We start from the raw sequence: 19,645 nt of genomic DNA, 5'->3' as shown, positions 1-19,645 counted from the left end.
TGCATGCCCTTACCTCTTGCCGTAAGCACTAGCCCAAATCATTCAGTCCAGTATGACCCCCCCCCACTCCCCACCCTCCTGACACACACACACACACACACACACACACACACACACACACACAGTCTCAGGGAACAGGTCGGGAGGGCAGCACAGACCCAGATCCTTGGAAAATTAGCAAACCTGCCTCTGGGTAAATTGGTGTTCATAGCCCCTGCCTCAGTACACACAGGCCAGGAGGTCCTTACACACACACACACACACACAGGAGGCAGATGTGCTGAAAGTTCACATTCCCACTTCCCCATACACACATGCTCACATACATGGCGCCTGTACACATACACAGAGGCACACATTCCTCCACCGTAACAGGCTTACACTCTAGCACATGCACACAGATACGAGAAATAAAGCCCACAAAGGGGCAAAGCATGCTCTAGGCAGAGGCCCGGGGGCAAGGAGCAGCACAGGTGTGCCGGGTGCTGTGCTCTAGAGGCTGTGCGTTGAGAGAGTAGTAAGGTGCCTGGGGGCTTTGATGGCCTTGAATGCCACGCTGAGTCGTTGGGCACTATGCAAGGTCTCAGCTGGGCAGTGGCCTGCTGCAGCGTACAGAGGCAGGCAGGAGGGCACCGCATGGGTCCGGGCTGGGAGGCATGGCCTGCGGTGGTGGGGATGAGGGGCAGAGAGTGGACTGAAGAGTATAAAGCAGATCAGATGAACAGACCGTGGCAATTGCTTATCTACGTGGGTGTGGGGACAGGGGCTTCCCTGGGTTCTGAGGTAGGGGACAAGCTAATGCGCCAGCCAGCTCCCGCCCTCAGGAGCCTCAGCAGCCCCACCTGGGCAGAGGGCACGTGCCAGGAAAGCTCAGGCCATCTTAATGAGCAGGTCGTCTCCTGGCCTGACCCTGCCATTTAACAGCTGGGTGAACTAAGGTCTAGGGGAATTCACTAGTCCCAGTCCCCCTCACACGGGCTCTGGGGACAGCACCAGGGCCTCTTGGGACACGGCCGGCCCCCAGCCGCACCCCACCACAGTAAGCCCTTTTCCTGTTTCTTCTCCGCCCCTTCCCCCTCTGCCCCCACCGCTTCCCTGCCCGGCCGGGCCCAGACCCCCTTCACGTGACCCTGACGCCAAAGAAGCTGAAGACGGGCATCGGCAGCACTGTCATCCTCTCCTGTGCCCTGGTGGGCTCCCCGCAGTTCTCCATCCGCTGGTACCGCAACACCGAGCTGCTGCTGCCCGACGAGGCCATCTCCGTCCGCGGGCTCAGCAACGAGACCCTGCTCATCACCTCGGCCCAGAAGAGCCATTCCGGGGCCTACCAGTGCTTCGCCACCCGCAAGGCCCAGACCACCCAGGACTTCGCCATCATTGTGCTCGAGGGTGAGCAGGGGCGGCCGGGACAGAGGCGGGGGCAGGATTCTCACCACCCAGCCAGGAGGTACCCAGCCCAGGCTCCGTCCTCCCTTCCTGATAGGAGGCATTTATCCGGCTCTTACCACGTGCCAAGCAGATGCCTATCGTGGTCGATGCTCCCAAGGGCTCTGCGGGTGACACTGCTTTAATGTTCCCTATTTTGCCGGTTGCAGAAACTGAGGCTTCGGGCCCTTGCTCGGGGTCGCACAGCTCTGTCAAAGGACAGAGTTGGGATTTGAACTCAGGTCTCCTAACCATCATGCTGTATTGCCTCTGCATCCCCAAATCACTAGAACTTCACTATTAAAGGGTCTTCTTCAGGATCTCAAAGGTTTTCAATGTCTCGGAGGCCCTGGAACCTCCAGACTTTTGAATCCCATCCCTGCCTGAGGCCCCTTCACAGCAGGCCCTGTTTCTTACCTCGGACCTGGGTTTCCACCTGCTTCTCTCTCCCTTCAAAGCTGCCACCACCCAGGGTCCTCACCCAGCACATCTGTATATGGTTGTCCAGGTTGTTCACTGCACAAAGTGCCCAACCAAGAGGGTAAGGACTAAAATCCAGCTTGCACTCTACTTGCCAAGCCATGAGCCCTGGTGTGGGGCTATTTTTTTGCACAAAGATACAGTGAGGGTTAGCAGAGGCCCTATTCTTCTCAATAAATTTAGTGGTTCCCCAGCCCTCAAAAGAAAAGAAAATAAAAACCCCATGACCCTGTTCCTTTCAATAGGATTTTTCTCCATAGTAACAAAGACGCCAAGCCCAGGCAAGCCCCTCGGCTCTCAGGGTCCCACGTGGGTCTGCCTCACAGCCTGTGGGTCCTCATTCCTCAGAAGGTGGGAGCTGGGACCTGGGCATCCCCTCACCCCTCACCCTGGGGCTGGGCCAGTTAACAGCTCCTCCATCGGCCTGTCTCCTCTTGTCCTGCCAGATCCCTGCCCTGTCTTCCCAGTGAGGAAGCGCACCAGCCAGACGCAGGGACTTTGAAAGGGGTGCCTTTCATCTCAGGGGATTCTGCACCGGGTGCATTTTCTCTGAGGGGGCAGCCATCGTTGGCCAGTTCAGAGCAGGGATTTGAAGAATGAGGCTGGTGGGAGGGGCAGGGAATGGGAAGGGCAGGACAGCCGGAGAGGTGGGGCTCAGGGAAGGAGGCAGAGGAGGGGTCATAGGCAGTGATTCCTGGTGGGCAGTCCCGGGCTCTGCCAGGCGCCAGGTTCTCCCAGATTTAGTTAAGAGTGTCTCCCAGAAATGGGGCTAGGGGCTGGCACACTGGGCTGACATCAGCATTCTGGGGTGAAGTGTAGGTGGGCAGTAGAGTATCATGTTACATTTGCCTGGCTTTCCCTTTGTATGTTTTCTTGGTTTTTTGCTTGTTAAAGTACTTAACACCTATGTCAATCCTTTACAACAATCCCATGTAGAAAGACGGCCAGGGTTAATAGTTGCATCCCCCATGTGCCTTGGAGGAAATTGGGGCTCGTGGTTACCTGTCCTGGCCCAGTCATTCGTTTAGCCAAGACTTAAGGCCTGGCCAGAGACGCCCACCACCACTGCCCCTGGGCAGCTTGCAGTTCAAGCCTCAAACCTGAGGTGTTTTTTGCTAACAGGGCTATAGCACCACCCCCCTCCTGCTGGCATCAGAACTGGCATCGGGTTCTGCAGGTCCAGCCCAGTCAGTTTCTGGCTCCACACAGAGTAGCCCCTGAACCCCTTTGTCTTTATTAATAAAGGGAGGAGAAGGAGGCAGAAAAGGAACAGTGGAGAGGAGCTAACAGTTATTAAGCACTTACAAAGCACTGCTAAGCATCTGTAATGCGTTCATTCATTCAGTCCTCACAGCACTGGCTTTAGGAGGGTAAAGCCATTACCCCAATTTCCTTCATCCTCCTCGGATAAGAGATGGGAAGGCGGAAGACACAGCGCTAAGAAGTGGTTGAGGGAGGACTCGAATCCGGGGTCTCAGCTCCTGTGTAGCAGTAATGGGTGCCTGGCAGGGTTTTGTGGATAGCCTGTGAATTGTGTACCTGGAAGCTCTGTATTGTTATTATAGTTGCTCCTCCCCCTGATGGTATGGGTGGCCTGGTGGGACGGTCTCTCCGTGGCTCGGTGACCCTGAAGGGGGCTCCTCGCTCCCTGCAGACGGCACGCCCCGCATCGTCTCGTCCTTCAGTGAGAAGGTGGTCAACCCCGGGGAGCAGTTCTCGCTGATGTGCGCGGCCAAGGGCGCCCCGCCCCCCACGGTCACCTGGGCCCTGGACGACGAGCCCATCGTGCGGGACGGAAGCCACCGCACCAGCCAGTACACCATGTCCGACGGCACCACCATCAGCCACATGAACGTCACGGGGCCCCAGATCCGCGACGGGGGCGTGTACCGGTGCACGGCGCGGAACTCGGTGGGCAGTGCTGAATATCAGGCGCGAATAAACGTAAGAGGTGCCTGTCTACATTTAAATATCAGAATAGGCTTTTGAGTTCCTTGCCATCTCTGTGGTCTCCATTATTCTTGTGGTGTTTAGTGCTTACTATTAATCGTCATTTTGATTTTAGTAGAAGCCTCCCTCCTCTCTTTCTCCCCCTTCCGCTGCCCTCCACAAGTCCCATCAGCCATTCTTGTGTGTGTGTGTGCGTGCATGTGCGTGTGTGTGTGTGTTTGTGTCTGGTATAGTTCACACCCCTTTGCGTTCCCATTCCCTCCTTCTACCCCCTTTTCTCCTGTGATCTGACCTGTCCCCCCCAACCTTGTTCCTCCCCATCAAATCCCTCAGGCCCCAGGTACACTAAGCTCCCCATAGGCATTCACCAGCCGGACAGGGAAGGGGCTGTGGGGCAGGGCTCAACATTTGGTAGTGGTGCCCACCAAGGCTGTGCTCCCTGAGTCCTCCCACTGTGCCAGCCCCCATGCTCCAGGAGATGTAAGCAGCCAGGAGCCAGGGCGTCAGCTCCCCATGTGCCACCCCCTCCTCCCTGCCAAGGCCCCAACCATAAAGAGTAGGGGGCTGAGGCTGGGGGTGCCCCAAGGCTGATGGAAGGAATCCTCAGCTGATGGTCCCCATATCTCAGTTCTTCAAGTCACTGCGATGAGAACAGCCTCCTCTGAAGTTCTTTGCAGCCTTATGGGGTCAGACTGGTCCACATCTGACCCTACCAGTGACCTCTGACCTTAGGAAGAGGAGGAATGTGGAAGGAGGAGTGGGGTGCTGGTTGAGGGCACTGGTAGCTGCCATGAGGACAAAACAGGGGAACAGGGGTTCATGCCAAATTCACCTGGGCTGGGCCCCCAATCCCACAGCAGAAACATGGCCTCCCCGTTGGCTACAGTCATGCCCTCTGCTCTGAATTGGAAGGGGACAGAGCTGCAGGGTCCTGGGAGATTCCGTGGCCCAGCCTCTCATCTACTAGGTGGGACACAGGAAGCCCAAGTGCCTTGTACCTACTCTAGCCCTGTCCCTGCCTGGTGGCCTCTGAGCCCCCTTTACAACCGCCGCATTGCCATCTGCCCAGCACCCCAGCTGAACACACTCCCTCCCCACGGTGTGATCTGAGCCCCCCACCTGTAGCCCCTTCTCCAGGGCTCACAAAACCTGTTAAAGGGGAATTAACGCATCCCATGAAGACCTTCCTACCGCCCTTCTAACTTTTACTGTATGTAAGATCCTTTTTGGTTACAAGACCATCGTGTGAACAAGGCAAATGAAAATAGCAAAATATCCACATTTCCAATTTAACCCCAAAATCTTAATCTCTTCATAAATGAGGACTTTCCCTCCCTCCCCCACAAATCCTAGTCACTTCTTGGTGAGACTTTGGTTTGCTCGTATACCCCATCCCATTAGGGGAATGGATTCCTGCCCCAGGCATGAGTGGAACATGTCTGTTTGCACCTATTTGAAGCTAGTGGCAGTGTGTCCCGGAGAGACCGTGGGGACCCCAGGTGCCACCTCCGCCTTTAGCTTTTGTAGTAAAGGCCTCCGTTTCCCTGCACCACGTCACCATCCCCTGATCCCCTGATAGTTTCAGAGGCCAAGAAGCTGAGCAGGGCATCCCAGGGCAGCTCCTGGCTGCCCCTGGCTAACCGCACCCCCCCCGGCTCCTCCTCTCCTCCTCCTTCCCCCTCCTGACTCCCGCCCAGGGCCCCCGAGCATCCGAGCCATGAGGAACATCACCGCGGTGGCCGGGCGGGACGCGCTCATCAACTGCAGAGTCATCGGCTATCCCTACTACTCCATCAAGTGGTACAAGGACGCCCTGCTGCTGCCCGACAACCACCGCCAGGTGGTGTTCGAGAACGGGACCCTCAAGCTGACCGACGTGCAGAAGGGCATGGACGAGGGGGAGTACCTGTGCAGCGTCCTCGTCCAGCCCCAGCTCTCCATCAGCCAGAGTGTCCACGTGGCCGTCAAAGGTAGGCCTCCCCCTAGTGCAGGACCCGCCTGCTCACCCAGGATTGGGGGACCCCCTCCAGCCAGCCGCCTGGGAGCAGCAGGCAATCCTGAGTGAGTGGAAGGCCAAGGAAGGGGGCCCCAAGCCGGAGTTTGGGAGAAAGTGGGCAGGTGGGAGATTGTGGGGGGACACAAGCAAGCCATGTATCCTCTATAGCCAGGTTCCCTCTGGAGGTTGCAGGATGAGGCAGCACTGACCCCCCCAGGGGCATGGGGGGCCAGGGACACCCAGAGAGGCTCAGGTCAGAGATGGTGGGCTGTGTAAGTCCCCTGATGCCAGCAGGGACCCACCCAGAGCTCAGCAGGGGCCCTGGAGACCAGCAGGCGTGGGAGAAGGGCAGGAGAGCGAAGCAACAGGAGGCTGGGTGCCCTGACCCCTTTCTGGGGCCCGGATGGTGGCATGGGCTGCTTTTGTGGGGTGGTCAAGGCCCGTCCACCTGCTAATGCTCTGAGGCCTAGAAAGTGCCACCTGGTGCCTAAAATGCTCCTCCTTCCTAGGCCCTCATGCTCCCCTGCATGAGGCATGTGTTTTGTGTGGGGGCATTTAGCACGGTGCCTGGTACATGGTGGCCATTCAGCAAAGGTCTGTGGTTTAAATGAATGAATGAATAGAAAAGAGCAAGTAAATGAATGTGAGTAAACAATGGATGTTCCTTGTATGGGTTTGTGACACGTCCCCCCAAATAAATTCTTCGGAACTGTCAGGCCTGGAGACCGTCTGGGCAGTGGGTGAGAGCAGGGTGGCCTGGTTGCTCTGGGGGCAGGCTGGGGAGGAAAGGCCGGTGAAAGCCAGGCAGCTGGCGGGGGGGAGGTCACTGAGTCTGGTGGCGTGATGGGCAAGGGGCTTATGTCCCTTTCTGAAGAGCCAGGTGGGTTCAAGCACAGGGTGGATATGCAGGGGCCTGTCCTCTGCTGCCGAAGGCTCTGGAAGCATATGCAGATGGCACCTGGGCTCCACGTGAGAGGGAGGAGGGCTGAGGTCTCCTGCCTGCACCCCGACCTCCAGCAGCCAACTACAGTCATTCCAATAGCACGACAGCTGTCACCGTGGAGGGTGATGTGCCAACCACATGCTCTGTTCCACTTAATGCTGCCACTGCCCACTTATCTAAGGCAGGTGGCATTTTAGCCCCAATTTGCAGGGCAGAAGGCTGAGGCATAGAAAAGTTAAGTAAACAGTCGTCTGGAGTCAGAATTTTTCCCAGGTCTGTTTAACTCTAGACTCTCAAACCCAGAATGACCTGGAGCTGTGGAAAGGGCAGGCTGGGAGGAGGAGCATTTCTACCCTCCATCTCAGGCAAAAAGAGGGCCCCCAGGACAGTCAGAGAGGGAGTCAGGAAGAGAGACAGGCCTGTGAGAGCTCTGTGCCACCCCGGAGTGGAGAGGAGGGGAGTCCCCCCTCCACGTCCCCGAGAGACAGCACGAACCCGGAGAGGACAGGCAGCTAGCCGGGGCTCCAGGGGCTCCAGGCCAGAGGAAGGGACAAGAGGCAGAGGGGCCAGGCTGTGCAAGGACCCTGGCACAGAGGTGAGGCCCCTGTGGGACCCAGACTCCGGAAGCAGTGGAGGCCTGTGGACAGAAGAGGGGAGTGTGGGAGAAGGAAGGGCTCAGGGAGACAGAGGCAGCATGTGGGTCTGGCCCCTCCAAGCCTGTGGTGCTGATGGGAGCAGGGGGACAGCAGGAAAACCTGAGCAGGACCAGGGAAAGGTGGGCTCCGTACTTCTCTCCCTTGTCACCCAGCCTCACCCTCATCAGCACACAGGGAACGTGTCACATGCATCCTTGTGCACCCACCACCTGTCACAGTGCCAGACAGTGTGTGTTTTTTGAGCTGAAACTGAGACAGTCTGGGATGGAGTGGCTTGCTGGGAAGCCTCGCTTTGAGTCCCGAGAACTGGGGGAGCTCTGTGGCCCTCTCAGGCCCTGGAGACCCAAACAGCTTCTGCCTCCCTGCCTCTCTGCTGCTGCTGCACCCCAGCCAGGCAAAGAGGGGTCCTGGCCACTTCTCAGCCTAAGGCCTCTGCCCACCTGGAGCCCTGTGCAAACCCCAGGCCGCATCCCAGCCTGGTGGCCATGGAATACAGCACAGCCTGCGTCCCCGACTCCTGGCATCAAAGGCCGCCCGTATCCATTTCCATTACAAGCGTGGACCAAGCGTTTACAGTGTAAACATCACTTATTAAAACATCGAACCTTTGCTCCACTCCCTTTGCCTGCCCGTACCAGTGAGCATTTGGCCTGGTTTGTTGGCTTTAAAAAAAAAAAAACAGGGCTCCTGCGAGCCTCCGAGTACGCGGAACATCCTGAAAGCTGCTTCTGCTCATCAATTATTCAACCCCATTCAGGGAGCGATCAGTCCTAATGAATTGAATCTGATGCATTCCGTCTCAGCGACTCGCTGGGGCTGTTGTGATTGTGCTTAGCGACAAGAGGAAAGGGGGAGTGTGTGCGTGTGTGTGCAAGGTCCCAGAGGACAGAGCCCATGCACTGGGCCCATGTCTCCCCCACCCAGTACAAAGCCGGGCATTCATAAAGCAAGGGCGTGTGTGTGTGTACAATGCGTGCATACAGGCACGTGTGCACACATTCCCTCTTCCCCACTCTCAGGGCCTGAAAATCCAGCCTAGAAGGGGTGTCATCTGTTTTCTATGCGGGGCTCTGGGACCGTGTATGAGGCAGGGCCACTCGGAGAGCTCAGGTCCCTCCTCCTCATCCCCCCACTCCCTCTGCCCGCACCTCATTAGAATGCATTTCTGCAGAAGAACCCATCAGAGCTGATTATGATCCCGCTGCTTGATTAGCTGATGTGCTCTTCCAAGAACTACTCAAGGGGGAGGGGGGAGGAGGTGCCCCTGGGCGTGGAGCGGGGCCTGACTGGGGGCGGAAGGGAACAGGCCCAGGGGCAGCTCTCTAAAGCCCACCCCTGCTGCCAGGCTGGGCCATGCGTCCCCACCCAGAAGATCAGAGCAGAGACCTGGAGTAGAGAAAAGGGCCAGGTGAGGGTGGGACAGGGCACTAGAAGCTTGAGATCAATTGGAAGCGTGTCCCCCCCACCATCACCACCACCCTTCCACCTCCGACCCCCACATCTCTCTGTGGGGCACAGGCTGGTGGGGGAGGTGGGGCAAAATCTCATGCTGCTCCATGAGCTGGAAAAACAACTGCTGCCTCCGTTCCTTCTGGGACTGCTTGTCTTCTGATGAATTTTTCAAACACTGAGCCAAGAAGAGAACATACCAAACCTGCATGCACACACATATGTGGAGACCTGTGTGCATGCATGTGCATGCATAGAAATATTGGTAAATACTATATGCATGTACATGCAAAAAATATATACACATTAACCTGTCCACACATTCACACACATACATACATGCATGCTGGCAGTTAAATATACACAGATGTTAAATATACACAAATTCTGTCTGTAACCTCCTATTAGGCAACTCCTGAGCTGCAACAGATGGCTGCAGGTGGTACTACATAAAATATTGCCCGGGTGAGCCTGCTGTGGCCCAGCAAGGTGGGCAAGATGAGGATGCTCTGAGGGCTCCTTGGGCTTTGGCCACAAGACACTGACTTGCCCGAGACACTGACTGCAGGGGAGAGCCAATCTGTAGGGCGGGCAAGCACTTTTCTCTGGGCATCCAGAGAGCTCCTTGGCAGGATGAGAGGAGGGCACATAGACCCAATCTAGATTTACTGTCTTTAGGGCCCCCTGTAGCTGAAAAATAATGTAGCATAAAAGCATCTCTGGGCACACAGAATGAATGTCTGATTAACTAAGAGGGCAAGGCTTGCAACTGGGGCTCCTTGGCTTTGGCTCAGTGAGGGAGCATCTCCGTCCCCACATCTGAGCCTCGGAGGGGCTCTGGGGCCAAAACAAGGGCATGAGGGTCTTTGTGCCCACGCTCAGCAAGGCCAGGGTAGGGCGGTAGTGCCAGGGTCCTATGGAAGTAAACGGAGAGGACACACACACACACACACACACACACCCTCACTCCCAAATGCCCGTCCTCCCCACCACACCCATTCTTCCCGCACTGCTCGAAACAGCCCTGCCATGTGCTTCCTCCCCAGCACATGGGCCGGGGTTTCTGTGATCATGGGGCTTATGGAAGAGCCAGTCACCTGGCCCAGCACCTGCTGGTGGCAGAGGCGGAGCTTTGGAAGGAACCCACCTGAATCCACAGGAAGGGGACATAACAGGGTCCAGAGGGGCAGATTGCCCAGGTGCACCTGGGGGAGAGTTCAGCCAGGACGCCGCTGCCAGCAGCCCTGGTCCCGAGCGGGTGAGCCAGGAACACAGACGCGAGCATCCTCCTCGCTGGGCGGCCAGTGTCATGATCGTGATCTAGTGACCAAACAGCAGCAGCCATGGGCTCAGTCAGGACGGTCACTGAGCACCCTCTGTGCTCTGGGCACTGTATTGAACACAGCTGTGCTCCACACAGACAAAAACCCCAGCCCTCGGGGAGCTTCCGTTCCAGTGGGGAAATGGGTAACACATAAAATATGTAAAAGATGTGCCCTAGGGAGTGGGGATGAGAGTGCCAGAGGGAGGGGACAGTGGTTGCAATTTTACAAAGGGTGGCTAGGGAAGGTCCTCCTGAGAAGAGAGGGTTGCATTAGAAAAGAAAAACTGAAGTAAGTTATAATTTCTAAAATATTAGACTTGTTACACCTGGAAAATCAGCATCAGGCTTTGGAGAGTACTTGGTGCAAGCCCTCCATCTTTCAGAGAGGGGTCTGAGGTGCACGGCAGAGGCAGCATGGTGGTGAGGGGTTGACTTGCTCAGGGTCACTTGCGGGGAGAGCAGAGTCTGGAACCCAGGGGTCCTGGCTCCCAGGTGTGGCTCTTTCCCTATCTCCATGCTGTTGGGCAGAGAGGCGCCAACTACCCACGGTGCCCATTCTTTGCTAAATAGCTGCAGTAAATAAAAAGGCTCCATCTCAGAGAGAGATGCTGAAAGATGCCATAAAGCGTTTATGGTCTGGGCTGGTGGTCAGCACCCCCGCCTTTGCGCAGCACTCCCAAACAAGTGGCCGTAAAGGCTTTATGGTGGCAGGACACCTCGCGGCCTGCCACAACTGCTGTATCTCCTCAGCCACTCCAGCCTCCGGCCCCGTCGCCACTGCGGCACTCTGCTCAGACCCTGTGTCCCTCAAAGCTGCGTTACCCTCTCGCCAAAGACGCCTGTGGCCGGAATGGGGCTTCCGGAGAAGAGTCCCTGGGTTATGTGGCATTCATGCCCCCTATGTTAGGCTGTGTGCTGGGAACATGCTGGGACTGCAATCAACACTGAAGAGGTCCCTGGCCGTCACTGTGATGGAGGTGGTCAGAGCCCTGCTCCTGAGGATTGCTTTCCCACAGGCGGAAATGGACACACACACATTCGGCTAGCCCATGTCCACCTCTGAGCGCTGGGGAAGACAATGCTGACTGACAGCTCGGAAAGCAGCCCCACAGCCGGGCAGCTGCCCACGTGCACATCACAGAGCCCCCACACCCGGCCTCTCAAGCCTCGCACTCACAGCGATCCTCTTAGTGTGCAGCAAGCCCGTGAAAGAGCAGGGTCCTTGGGCCCTCTTCCTCCTGGCTGTCCTCGCGCGCCTGGTGTTATGGGACTGTCAGAATGCTGGCCTAGAGCCGAGGGCTTCCGCTCAGGCCCCCAGCACTCCCACCAAAGAGTTCCTGAGGGGCTCACCAGCCCCAGCGGCACGCCTGCCCCCTAAACCTGTTGGGGGGCAGCGAGGGGAGCTGGGAGCCTGCCGTGGATCTCTGGGAGCTGTCTGCCCATCTGCCTCCCAGAGGACGGTAGCGCTCCAGAAAACTCCGGCCAGCCCAGGGGAACGTCCAACCCCCCAGGAGGGAATGTGATTACTCTCTACTTCAGCGGGCTCTCCGGTAGCCCGTCAGTGTTATTCCTAAAGAATGGAAGAAAATGACAGCCCCGATTTGGTCTCTGCCCCTTGGCTCAGCCTTTCTGCTCTCTATCACCCCATGTATTTTGTAAAGAGTCTGTGTCCTTTAAACTTTCAGTCCAAACGCCATCTGCTCCGTGAAGCTGTAGTCACCCGACCAGTGGCTCCGCCCTCTGCTCTGAGTTCAGCCTCTGCATGTCCAGGTCGGTGCTGTTCCAATAATCATTGAGGGAAATATCTCGCCTCCCCTAGCAAATGAAGAGCTACTGAAGGATCTGTATTTTAAGCATGTTCCTACTTTCCCCAGCCCACACGGAGCGTAATAATGCCTTCATAGAGCAGGCATTTCATTAATATTAGATGAATTAGTTAATTAATGAATTAACCTGCCTTAGGAACTTGTTCCATTATCTAAATCCCTCCCTTCTTACTAAGAGCGACTGTCTTCCCCTGGCCTGAGCGAGACCTTCCTGCCTGATTCCAGTCGGTCGCTTCCTGCTTACTCTGTCCTCAGTGAGAATGTAGCGCTTGCCCACCCATCCCAGGGGCAGGGCCCTCCAGACTTGACAAGCCCTCAGCCCTCTCCTCCCTAAGCAGAACTTCCCAGCGACCTGCTTTTCCCACACGTCCCCCTCTGCAACCCTCATCACCGCTTGACCCTCCCCTGGGTCACGTTCAGGCATTCCCGGATGAGGCGTCCCCAGAGCAGCGTCTGAAAAGATGGGGAGAAGGTTCCCACGAGGCCTGCTGACTCCAGCTTTGGGCCTTAGTGGGAAGGAGGACTGGACCAGAATTGGTCCTGCCAGGACTACGGAAACCTGGGGGCCGATCTGAGTCTCTGCAACAGCTCCATCAGAAAGTTCTGGGAGGCCAGAGGCTGCAATCCCATCTCTGCACCAAAAAATGTTGTGTTGGGGAGGTGGGGGCATCAGCAGAGCCCAACAGAAGAATCTCTGGGAAATCTCAGCAATGGTCATTGGGCCATTACTAAGGTCAGGACTCCAGAGAAATCTATCTGGATGTTTCCAAGGCCCAGGAAACCGCTCAGAATACTGCAGACAAGGCCCCAGCCCAGGGAGCAGGGCCGCCAGAGGTTGGAATGGAGAGATCCAGACAATGACTGGAGCCCCTGAAAAACCTGGTGGGACTCAGGGCCCAGATCTGGGCCCCAGTAGAGCACAAGAAATAGCAGACAAGGACAGATGCCCAGCTGCGTTCATCCATACAGGGGCTGAGGCTTGGAGCTGTGGGGGTTCATGGGGCCCTGGGAGAGCCCTGTGGCTGGATGATGGGTAAGGTGGGAGATGGCGATGGGAAGGTCATTCAGGGCCCCGCTTTCATCCCATGGGTCTGGCTTTCATCCCAGGGGTCATGGAAGCAACGTTTCCTACATGTCACTTCTTCTGGACCTAAAGCAATTGATCCAGAACTTTCCCAGGCATCCAAAGGGCTGCCGAGGGTTTTTCTAGGACCACCCCTGGCTCTCCCCAGGGGCAGCTCCCTACTGGGACCTGAAAATCCCAGGGGTGCATGAAGGGCCTTTGGGAGTGCATAGGCTGCCCCCTAGCCTTTCCCCCTCAGGGACTGTCCCTGCTGTGGCCGCCCCTGGGGAGCCCAGGGTAGAGAGGGGCAGGCTTCCCAGGAGGGCCAGAGCTGGTGCCTGGGAGAAGGCCGGAGGACTGTGGACAGCCTCGTAATTTAATTACCCGGCTGCAGAGAGGAGATCTCATCTACCCGGTGCTCATCTTTGTTAAACTGATTGTCTGTCTCCTCTCTCTTCTCCCCCCACTTGCCGGGGAAGTCGCTGTGGCCTAATTGAGTTATCATAAAGACAATGGCTGGTGCTCTCGCCGGAGCTGAGAAAGGAGGACCCCTCTCGCAGCCCCTCAGCCTCCAGACATGCCCCCCAGGGCTGAGATGCTGGCAGGGAGGTGGAGGTGCTGGACCTCTGCAGGGAGGGAGGCTGTGTGCTTGGTGCTCAGCCGGATGATCCAGGCAACAGGATTCCCACTCTGCTCTTTCCTGCCACCCAAGGGGAGCTCACTTATGAGACAAAGGGTCTGGGCATGTTTGGGACTTTCTCAGAAAGGCTCCCAGGCAGCAGGAGGGAAAGAGCTTGGACTTGACAGCAGACAGATCAGGGCTCAATCCACTGCACCTCTTATGAGCCGGGTGGCCTGGGACCAGTTCTCTGCTCTGAGCCTCAGTTATCTCATCTGTAAAGCAGAGACAGTCAAGCTCACATCATATTACTGGAGAGACGATTCAGGGAGATGGTGTGTATAACTGAAAGAACCAGCAACAGGAGCTCCCACTCGCCAGTCCTAATGCTTGGTGATGGTGGAAAGGGCTGGGCGGGTAACAGGAGACCAGGTACAGTGCCCAGGTTGTAGATGAGCAGCTGTGGGACGTGTGTGGTGGGCAGTCTAGTGCCGGCTTCTTCCCGTGCCAGCCTGTGCACATCATCTTTACTAACCCTAGTCCCCCAGAGAACTATGACATGCAGCACCAGGATGAGAAAGTGGGCCTGGGGGCGCTGAGGAGCAGCAGGGAAGCTGGGGGAGCTGGGCACTGTCAGCAGGCAGAGGGAGTTGGGAAGCACAGGGCTCCTCACCAGTCCAACTCCAGGGCAAACCTGAAGGTCAGGATGAACACAGACCAGCCAGGGCCCTGAGCAGTGACCGTGGGGCCAGCCTGGGTGGGCAGGGAGATGCGAACCAACGGCCAATGCAGGGCTCCCCAAGAGATTCAGCAGGCATAGAACAAGGCGCCAGCCCCTCAGGGGACTCCCAGCCAGGGCACCCCAGGGTCGGGAGAAGCATAACAGTGAGGCAGGTGAACAGGCCGGGGCGAGTCGGGAGCCTGACGGCAGTGCCCCCCTTGCCTCCCCAGTGCCCCCTCTGATTCAGCCCTTCGAGTTCCCGCCCGCCTCCATTGGCCAGCTCCTCTACATCCCCTGTGTGGTGTCCTCGGGGGACATGCCCATCCGCATCACCTGGAGGAAGGACGGACAGGTGATCATCTCAGGCTCAGGCGTGACCATTGAAAGCAAGGAATTCATGAGCTCCCTGCAGATCTCCAGCGTGTCCCTCAAACACAATGGCAACTACACGTGCATCGCTAGCAACGCAGCAGCCACCGTGAGCCGGGAGCGCCAGCTCATCGTGCGTGGTGAGCAGGCCAGCCACGGGGGAGGGAGGACCCAGCTCTGTCTGCTGCTAAAGGGGTCTCTCCACATTTCGGGTTTGAATCACAGGCTGATGGGAGGTTGTCTCCAACGGGGCCTTAAAGATCAAGACAGTCGAGCCTCTTACATTCCAGGCCAGGAAACTGAGGCCCTGGAAGGGGGAGGCACTTGCTCAGTTAGTCACTGGAGAAGTCAGAGTTGGAACTCAGAACTCCAAGCTTCCCACCCGCGCTCAGCAAACCCTCCCAGCATCTTGGGATTCAGAGCTGCCTGCTCCCACAACTTTATAATGGGCTGGGCTGGGCTCACATGGAACAGAAGTTACCTGAGCCCTAGAAAACCTATCAGACCGAGCTGCTCTGTATCTCTCCACCTTCCCTCTCTCTGCAGTGCCCCCTCGATTTGTGGTGCAGCCCAACAACCAGGATGGCATCTATGGCAAAGCTGGCGTGCTCAACTGCTCGGTGGATGGCTACCCTCCACCCAAGGTCATGTGGAAGCATGCCAAGGGTAAGCCCCCAGCTAGCCAGCATCTCGGAGCCTGGCCAGGGAAGGGGAGGGGAGGGCGCTGCACCTGGTCCCCACATGCAGCTCCTGGCCCTGGGGGCAGCTCTGGTTCTGAGCTTTAAGGGGCCCCAGGCCATGCTCGATCTGGGGTTCATTCTCAGCCACCCACAGGAACAACTGTGTCATGCTGACTCCTAATTTTCCCTTGTCCCCACAGTGTGACCTCTCCCCTCATCCTCTGGGCCTAGAACTCAGTCTCTCTCTGCCTTCCCCTGCCTCCTCACACTGCCCACCCTGCCCTCAGGGCCCAGGCCCTCACTGGCCCTTGCTTCTCACCAGTCAACCAGTTCTGGGATCTTGGGCCTTCATTCTGAGAACGTATTTGGAATCTGACTAAGCGCCATGTCAGCCTCTTATAGAGCAGAAGTGTCCCTTGGACCACATCCACCGCCAACACTGGGGGAAGAAGAGAGGCCACCACAAAGCCCTGGAGGGTGGCCGGCCCCTTTCCCAGGCCTGGCCTCCTGAGACCAGGCAGCTGCCATGTGAGGGCTCAGTCTCCCCTCTGGCTGCTGCCACGCGGCCTAAAGACAACTGCTTCCTCTCCAAGGAGTTCATCCCCAAAGCAGCTCAGTGCCGAGCAGGCCGTGGAGCTGAGGCCCCCGACTCTGCTGACCTCGGAGCCGGGGCAGGGCTGGACCTCCATGAGGGTCTTTCCTGAAGCCCAGCAGGAGCCACGTGGGCTCCCAGAGTGTTGGGGAGGCTACAAAATGGCCCTAGATGGTCAAGAGAGAGGCATCAGGGCCACTCCATGAGGCACGCCAGTCCTCCCCCGCTCCCTCCCGAGCCTAGATGCCAGCCTGCTAACCACTGCCTCCTTCCAGGGAGCGGGAACCCCCAGCAGTACCACCCGGTGCCCCTCACCGGCCGCATCCAGATCCTGCCCAACAGCTCGCTGCTGATCCGCCACGTCCTGGAAGAGGACATCGGCTACTACCTCTGCCAGGCCAGCAATGGCGTGGGCACCGACATCAGCAAGTCCATGTTCCTCACTGTCAAGAGTGAGTCCTGCCCCCAGGCAGCCCTCTGGGCATCTGATCCCCGGGCAGGGCCCCCCTCTGCACTCACCCTGCCTCCCCACTTGGTTTCCACTGCTCCCCCTGTGACAGGAGGCAGGGAGGATTCCTAGTCAGAGGTGGGCTTGGGACCCTCAGATGGGGGGGGTACAAAAACCCTCTCATCTAAACCAGGGTGAGTTGAGGCCTCACCCCGAACGGCCCTGGCTCACTCCTGCCGTGATGAGCTCGTGGGTAGCACAGTATCACGTGGCATCCTATTTCCTTTGCCCTGTAGGTTGGCAATTTCATCTGAATAGTCACATCAAATAGTTTATTTCTGTTGCTCAATAATATACACCTGTTTGTGGCTTAGAGGGAGGACACCTTATACACAATGTAGGACACAGGCCTGCGAGCAGAAAACCTGGGTCCAATTCCAGATCTGCCCGATGACCTTTGGGACTTTACGCTAGTCACCTCACCTCTCTGAGCTCCAGTTTCCTCCCCTGTCCAGCAGGTCCTTCCCTGCCCACCCCGCCCCCCACAGAATTGTTGTGCAAAACACAGGAACTGGTCACAGCAAGGGGAAGATGTTTTGGAAAAGCCAGGAGAGCAATAAAACTCCCCATAACTTGGCACCCTACCTATGGCTTCTAAATCCCCAGGCGCAGAGCCAGGCTCAGAGGCCTGGGGAGCCCAGAATCCCCTGGGTTCTAGGTCACCCACAGACGCTCCTACCGGCTATGCTTCTACGCAATGAGGGGTCTGTAAACAGGCCACCAGGCATCCTGTCGGAAGGACAGTGCCTATCTGACCCTGTGTCAGGAAATGGACACAGGCCCTGGAGGATAAGCAGTGACAGCCTGAGTTTTAGCATCTGACTAGCCAAGTGTGAATCTGGTGCCATGTCATGGTCATCGTGACCTTGAACTGTACTTGACCCTACTGTGCTTCGTTGTCCTGATACACAGAATAAGAGGCATAATAGTGCCTGACCTGTTGTTTTGCGTCAGGAATGAGTCCGGTGATGTGTGTAAAACATGTCACCGGCATGGTAACCGGCCCCCAGTACGCTGTCAAGGATGCGGCCAACAAAAACGGACAGGTCTGTTATTCGGAACGGTAGTCCCTCCGGGGACACGGGGAAAGGTTGCTGAGCCCGGAGCTGGGCTGCGGCCCGCCCGGCCTCTCCCCGGAGTTCTCTCCCGTGAGAACCTAGCTGCTTTATCATGTGCCAGAGCCCATGTTCAGCTCAGCGCAAGACAGGGAAGCCCAGCGATCGATGCTCTGGGAGTGCCCGGCGCCGGCGTGCCCGCCCTGGGGAGCCGCTTCCTTCACACTATCAAAAAGCACTTTGTCCTTAATAAAACCAGGCGATCAATCTACATCCCTCAGCCAGGGAGGACTTCGCTAATTCTGCCTGCGTGAGGCGAGGGGAATAGCAGGCAGCTCCTGGACCCAGCCTTGGTGTTTGATCCTTATCTCCCACTTGCAGCAGGAGAGATGAGCCCAAAGTCTCAGATTTTTTTTTTTCAGTCTTTGCTCTTTTTCTCTAAGTTAGGGAGTTGAGCAAGCATAGCTGTGGTCATGGCAGTGGTTTCTCCGTGGAGTGAGGGGACACGGGTGACGGGATGCAGTGGTCAGGGTGCGCCGTGTGTGAGAAGACCCAGGGACCCCAGGAGCACCACTGCACCTTGCGGGGCCTGCATTTTTTCTGTGCCATCCTCACTGCGCAATCCAGGCTGCAGCTGTGAAGCACCTGAGGCGTGTGGAGGAAGAACATTTTGTGAATGCAGGGCCACTTCCCAAACACGTGCACCATAAAATCACACTCGCACACGCGCACACATCCCTCGTGGACAGAATCCAGACCTTGTCCCCTCCTCTTCTGGCCCTTGCCCTCATTTCATCTGCCTCATCATTTACTCTGCTCCCTTCCACAGTGAGGTGCACGCACATCCTTCTTACACCTGCTCGTCTCACAGACACCTTCAGGTCACATTTTCCCACTCACCACGCAGTCCTTGCCCGCCTGCCGGGCATTTCCTCACACCATCTCTGCATACCGCCAGCTCCGCCTCCCCACACACGCACACCACCCTCAGCCACAGGCTGTTTTCCAGCTCTGCTCCCTCAGATGGCCCTTTCCTCACACCCTTTCTCTGTCACAGCGCCCAGTTCCATTCCAGCCCCATGCTCCCCAGCAGCCTGCCTCAACACACTGGGGGCCCCTGTGCCGCCCCTCATGCCAGCAGGAGAGGAGGACCAGAGCCAGGGCATTTGAGGCCTGAGGGCCGGTGGTGTGCGGGGGCCTCTGTCTGGAGTTGGAGGGTCTGACCGTCTTTCAGCAGTTCCTTAGCAGCCTAAATGATGCAACCCAGCATTTGACATCCTGTGAAGACCTGACAATGCTGAGGGGCGGGAGTGGGCACTGGGGTGCAGCACGGACGCTCCTGACTCTCTTGGGAGCATCCCCTCTGCACCTGCTGCCTCCATGCGGGCATAGTGCTCCCGGTGACCCTCTCTCAGGCGCTTCCCGTGCGTGTGCCCCCGCTCTGCCCTACTCCTCTTCCCACCCACCCCGACTGGGACTTCAAAGGGCACAGGAAGGTGGGGAAGGACCTTCAGGGCCTGGGCACGCAGGTCACCAATGGATTGTTGGGGTAAGCCATTCTTAGTCATCCCTTAGCCCACCTCGAACGCCCACACCACCCGCGCTCCCCTCACTCACTCGCAGAGCCAGCCACAGACAGACCTGCCATCGGCAAAGCCAATTTCAAGGCTTTTACCTCACTGCCTCTAACACACTCAGGAAAGCGTTGACCCAGTACGGCTTCACCTCAACCGACCTCACACTTCTGTGAGCTCTCAGAAGGCAAACTGACCTAATCCCCACTTTAGCCAGGTAGAAGTGAGAAAGAAAATACATCAAAGGGACATATATCATAAAAAGCATCCAAGTGTCAAATTGGACATTCGTGGTTGGCCTGTCGGGGAGCGTGTACACCACTGACCCCTACGGTTTCCAAGGATAACTCAACAAGTGCTCGCTGAGCACCCACAAAATAAGTCAAAAAAATGCCACAGCTGAGAGTATGGGCTT

General features: G+C 57.2%; 1 protein-coding gene across 3 annotated transcripts in view; it reads left to right on the top strand.

Annotated features, from left to right (window-relative positions):
• DSCAML1 (DS cell adhesion molecule like 1) overlaps positions 1-19,645 on the top strand; it is a 322,440-nt gene that overhangs the window by 230,303 nt on the left and 72,492 nt on the right. For all 3 annotated transcript variants that reach the window (XM_036919865.2, XM_036919868.2, XM_036919869.2), the window contains exons 6-11: positions 1,114-1,389; positions 3,560-3,856; positions 5,553-5,825; positions 14,683-14,961; positions 15,368-15,487; positions 16,369-16,545. In XM_036919865.2, the coding sequence (XP_036775760.2) occupies positions 1,114-1,389; positions 3,560-3,856; positions 5,553-5,825; positions 14,683-14,961; positions 15,368-15,487; positions 16,369-16,545 (1,422 nt within the window). The remainder of the gene's footprint in view (positions 1-1,113; positions 1,390-3,559; positions 3,857-5,552; positions 5,826-14,682; positions 14,962-15,367; positions 15,488-16,368; positions 16,546-19,645) is intronic.

The sequence above is a fragment of the Manis pentadactyla genome, chromosome 13 (genome assembly GCF_030020395.1).
Source record: "Manis pentadactyla isolate mManPen7 chromosome 13, mManPen7.hap1, whole genome shotgun sequence".
Taxonomy (NCBI): domain Eukaryota; kingdom Metazoa; phylum Chordata; class Mammalia; order Pholidota; family Manidae; genus Manis; species Manis pentadactyla.
The sequence above is the reverse complement of the archived record's forward strand: the minus strand, read 5'-3'. Positions and strand labels throughout refer to the sequence as shown.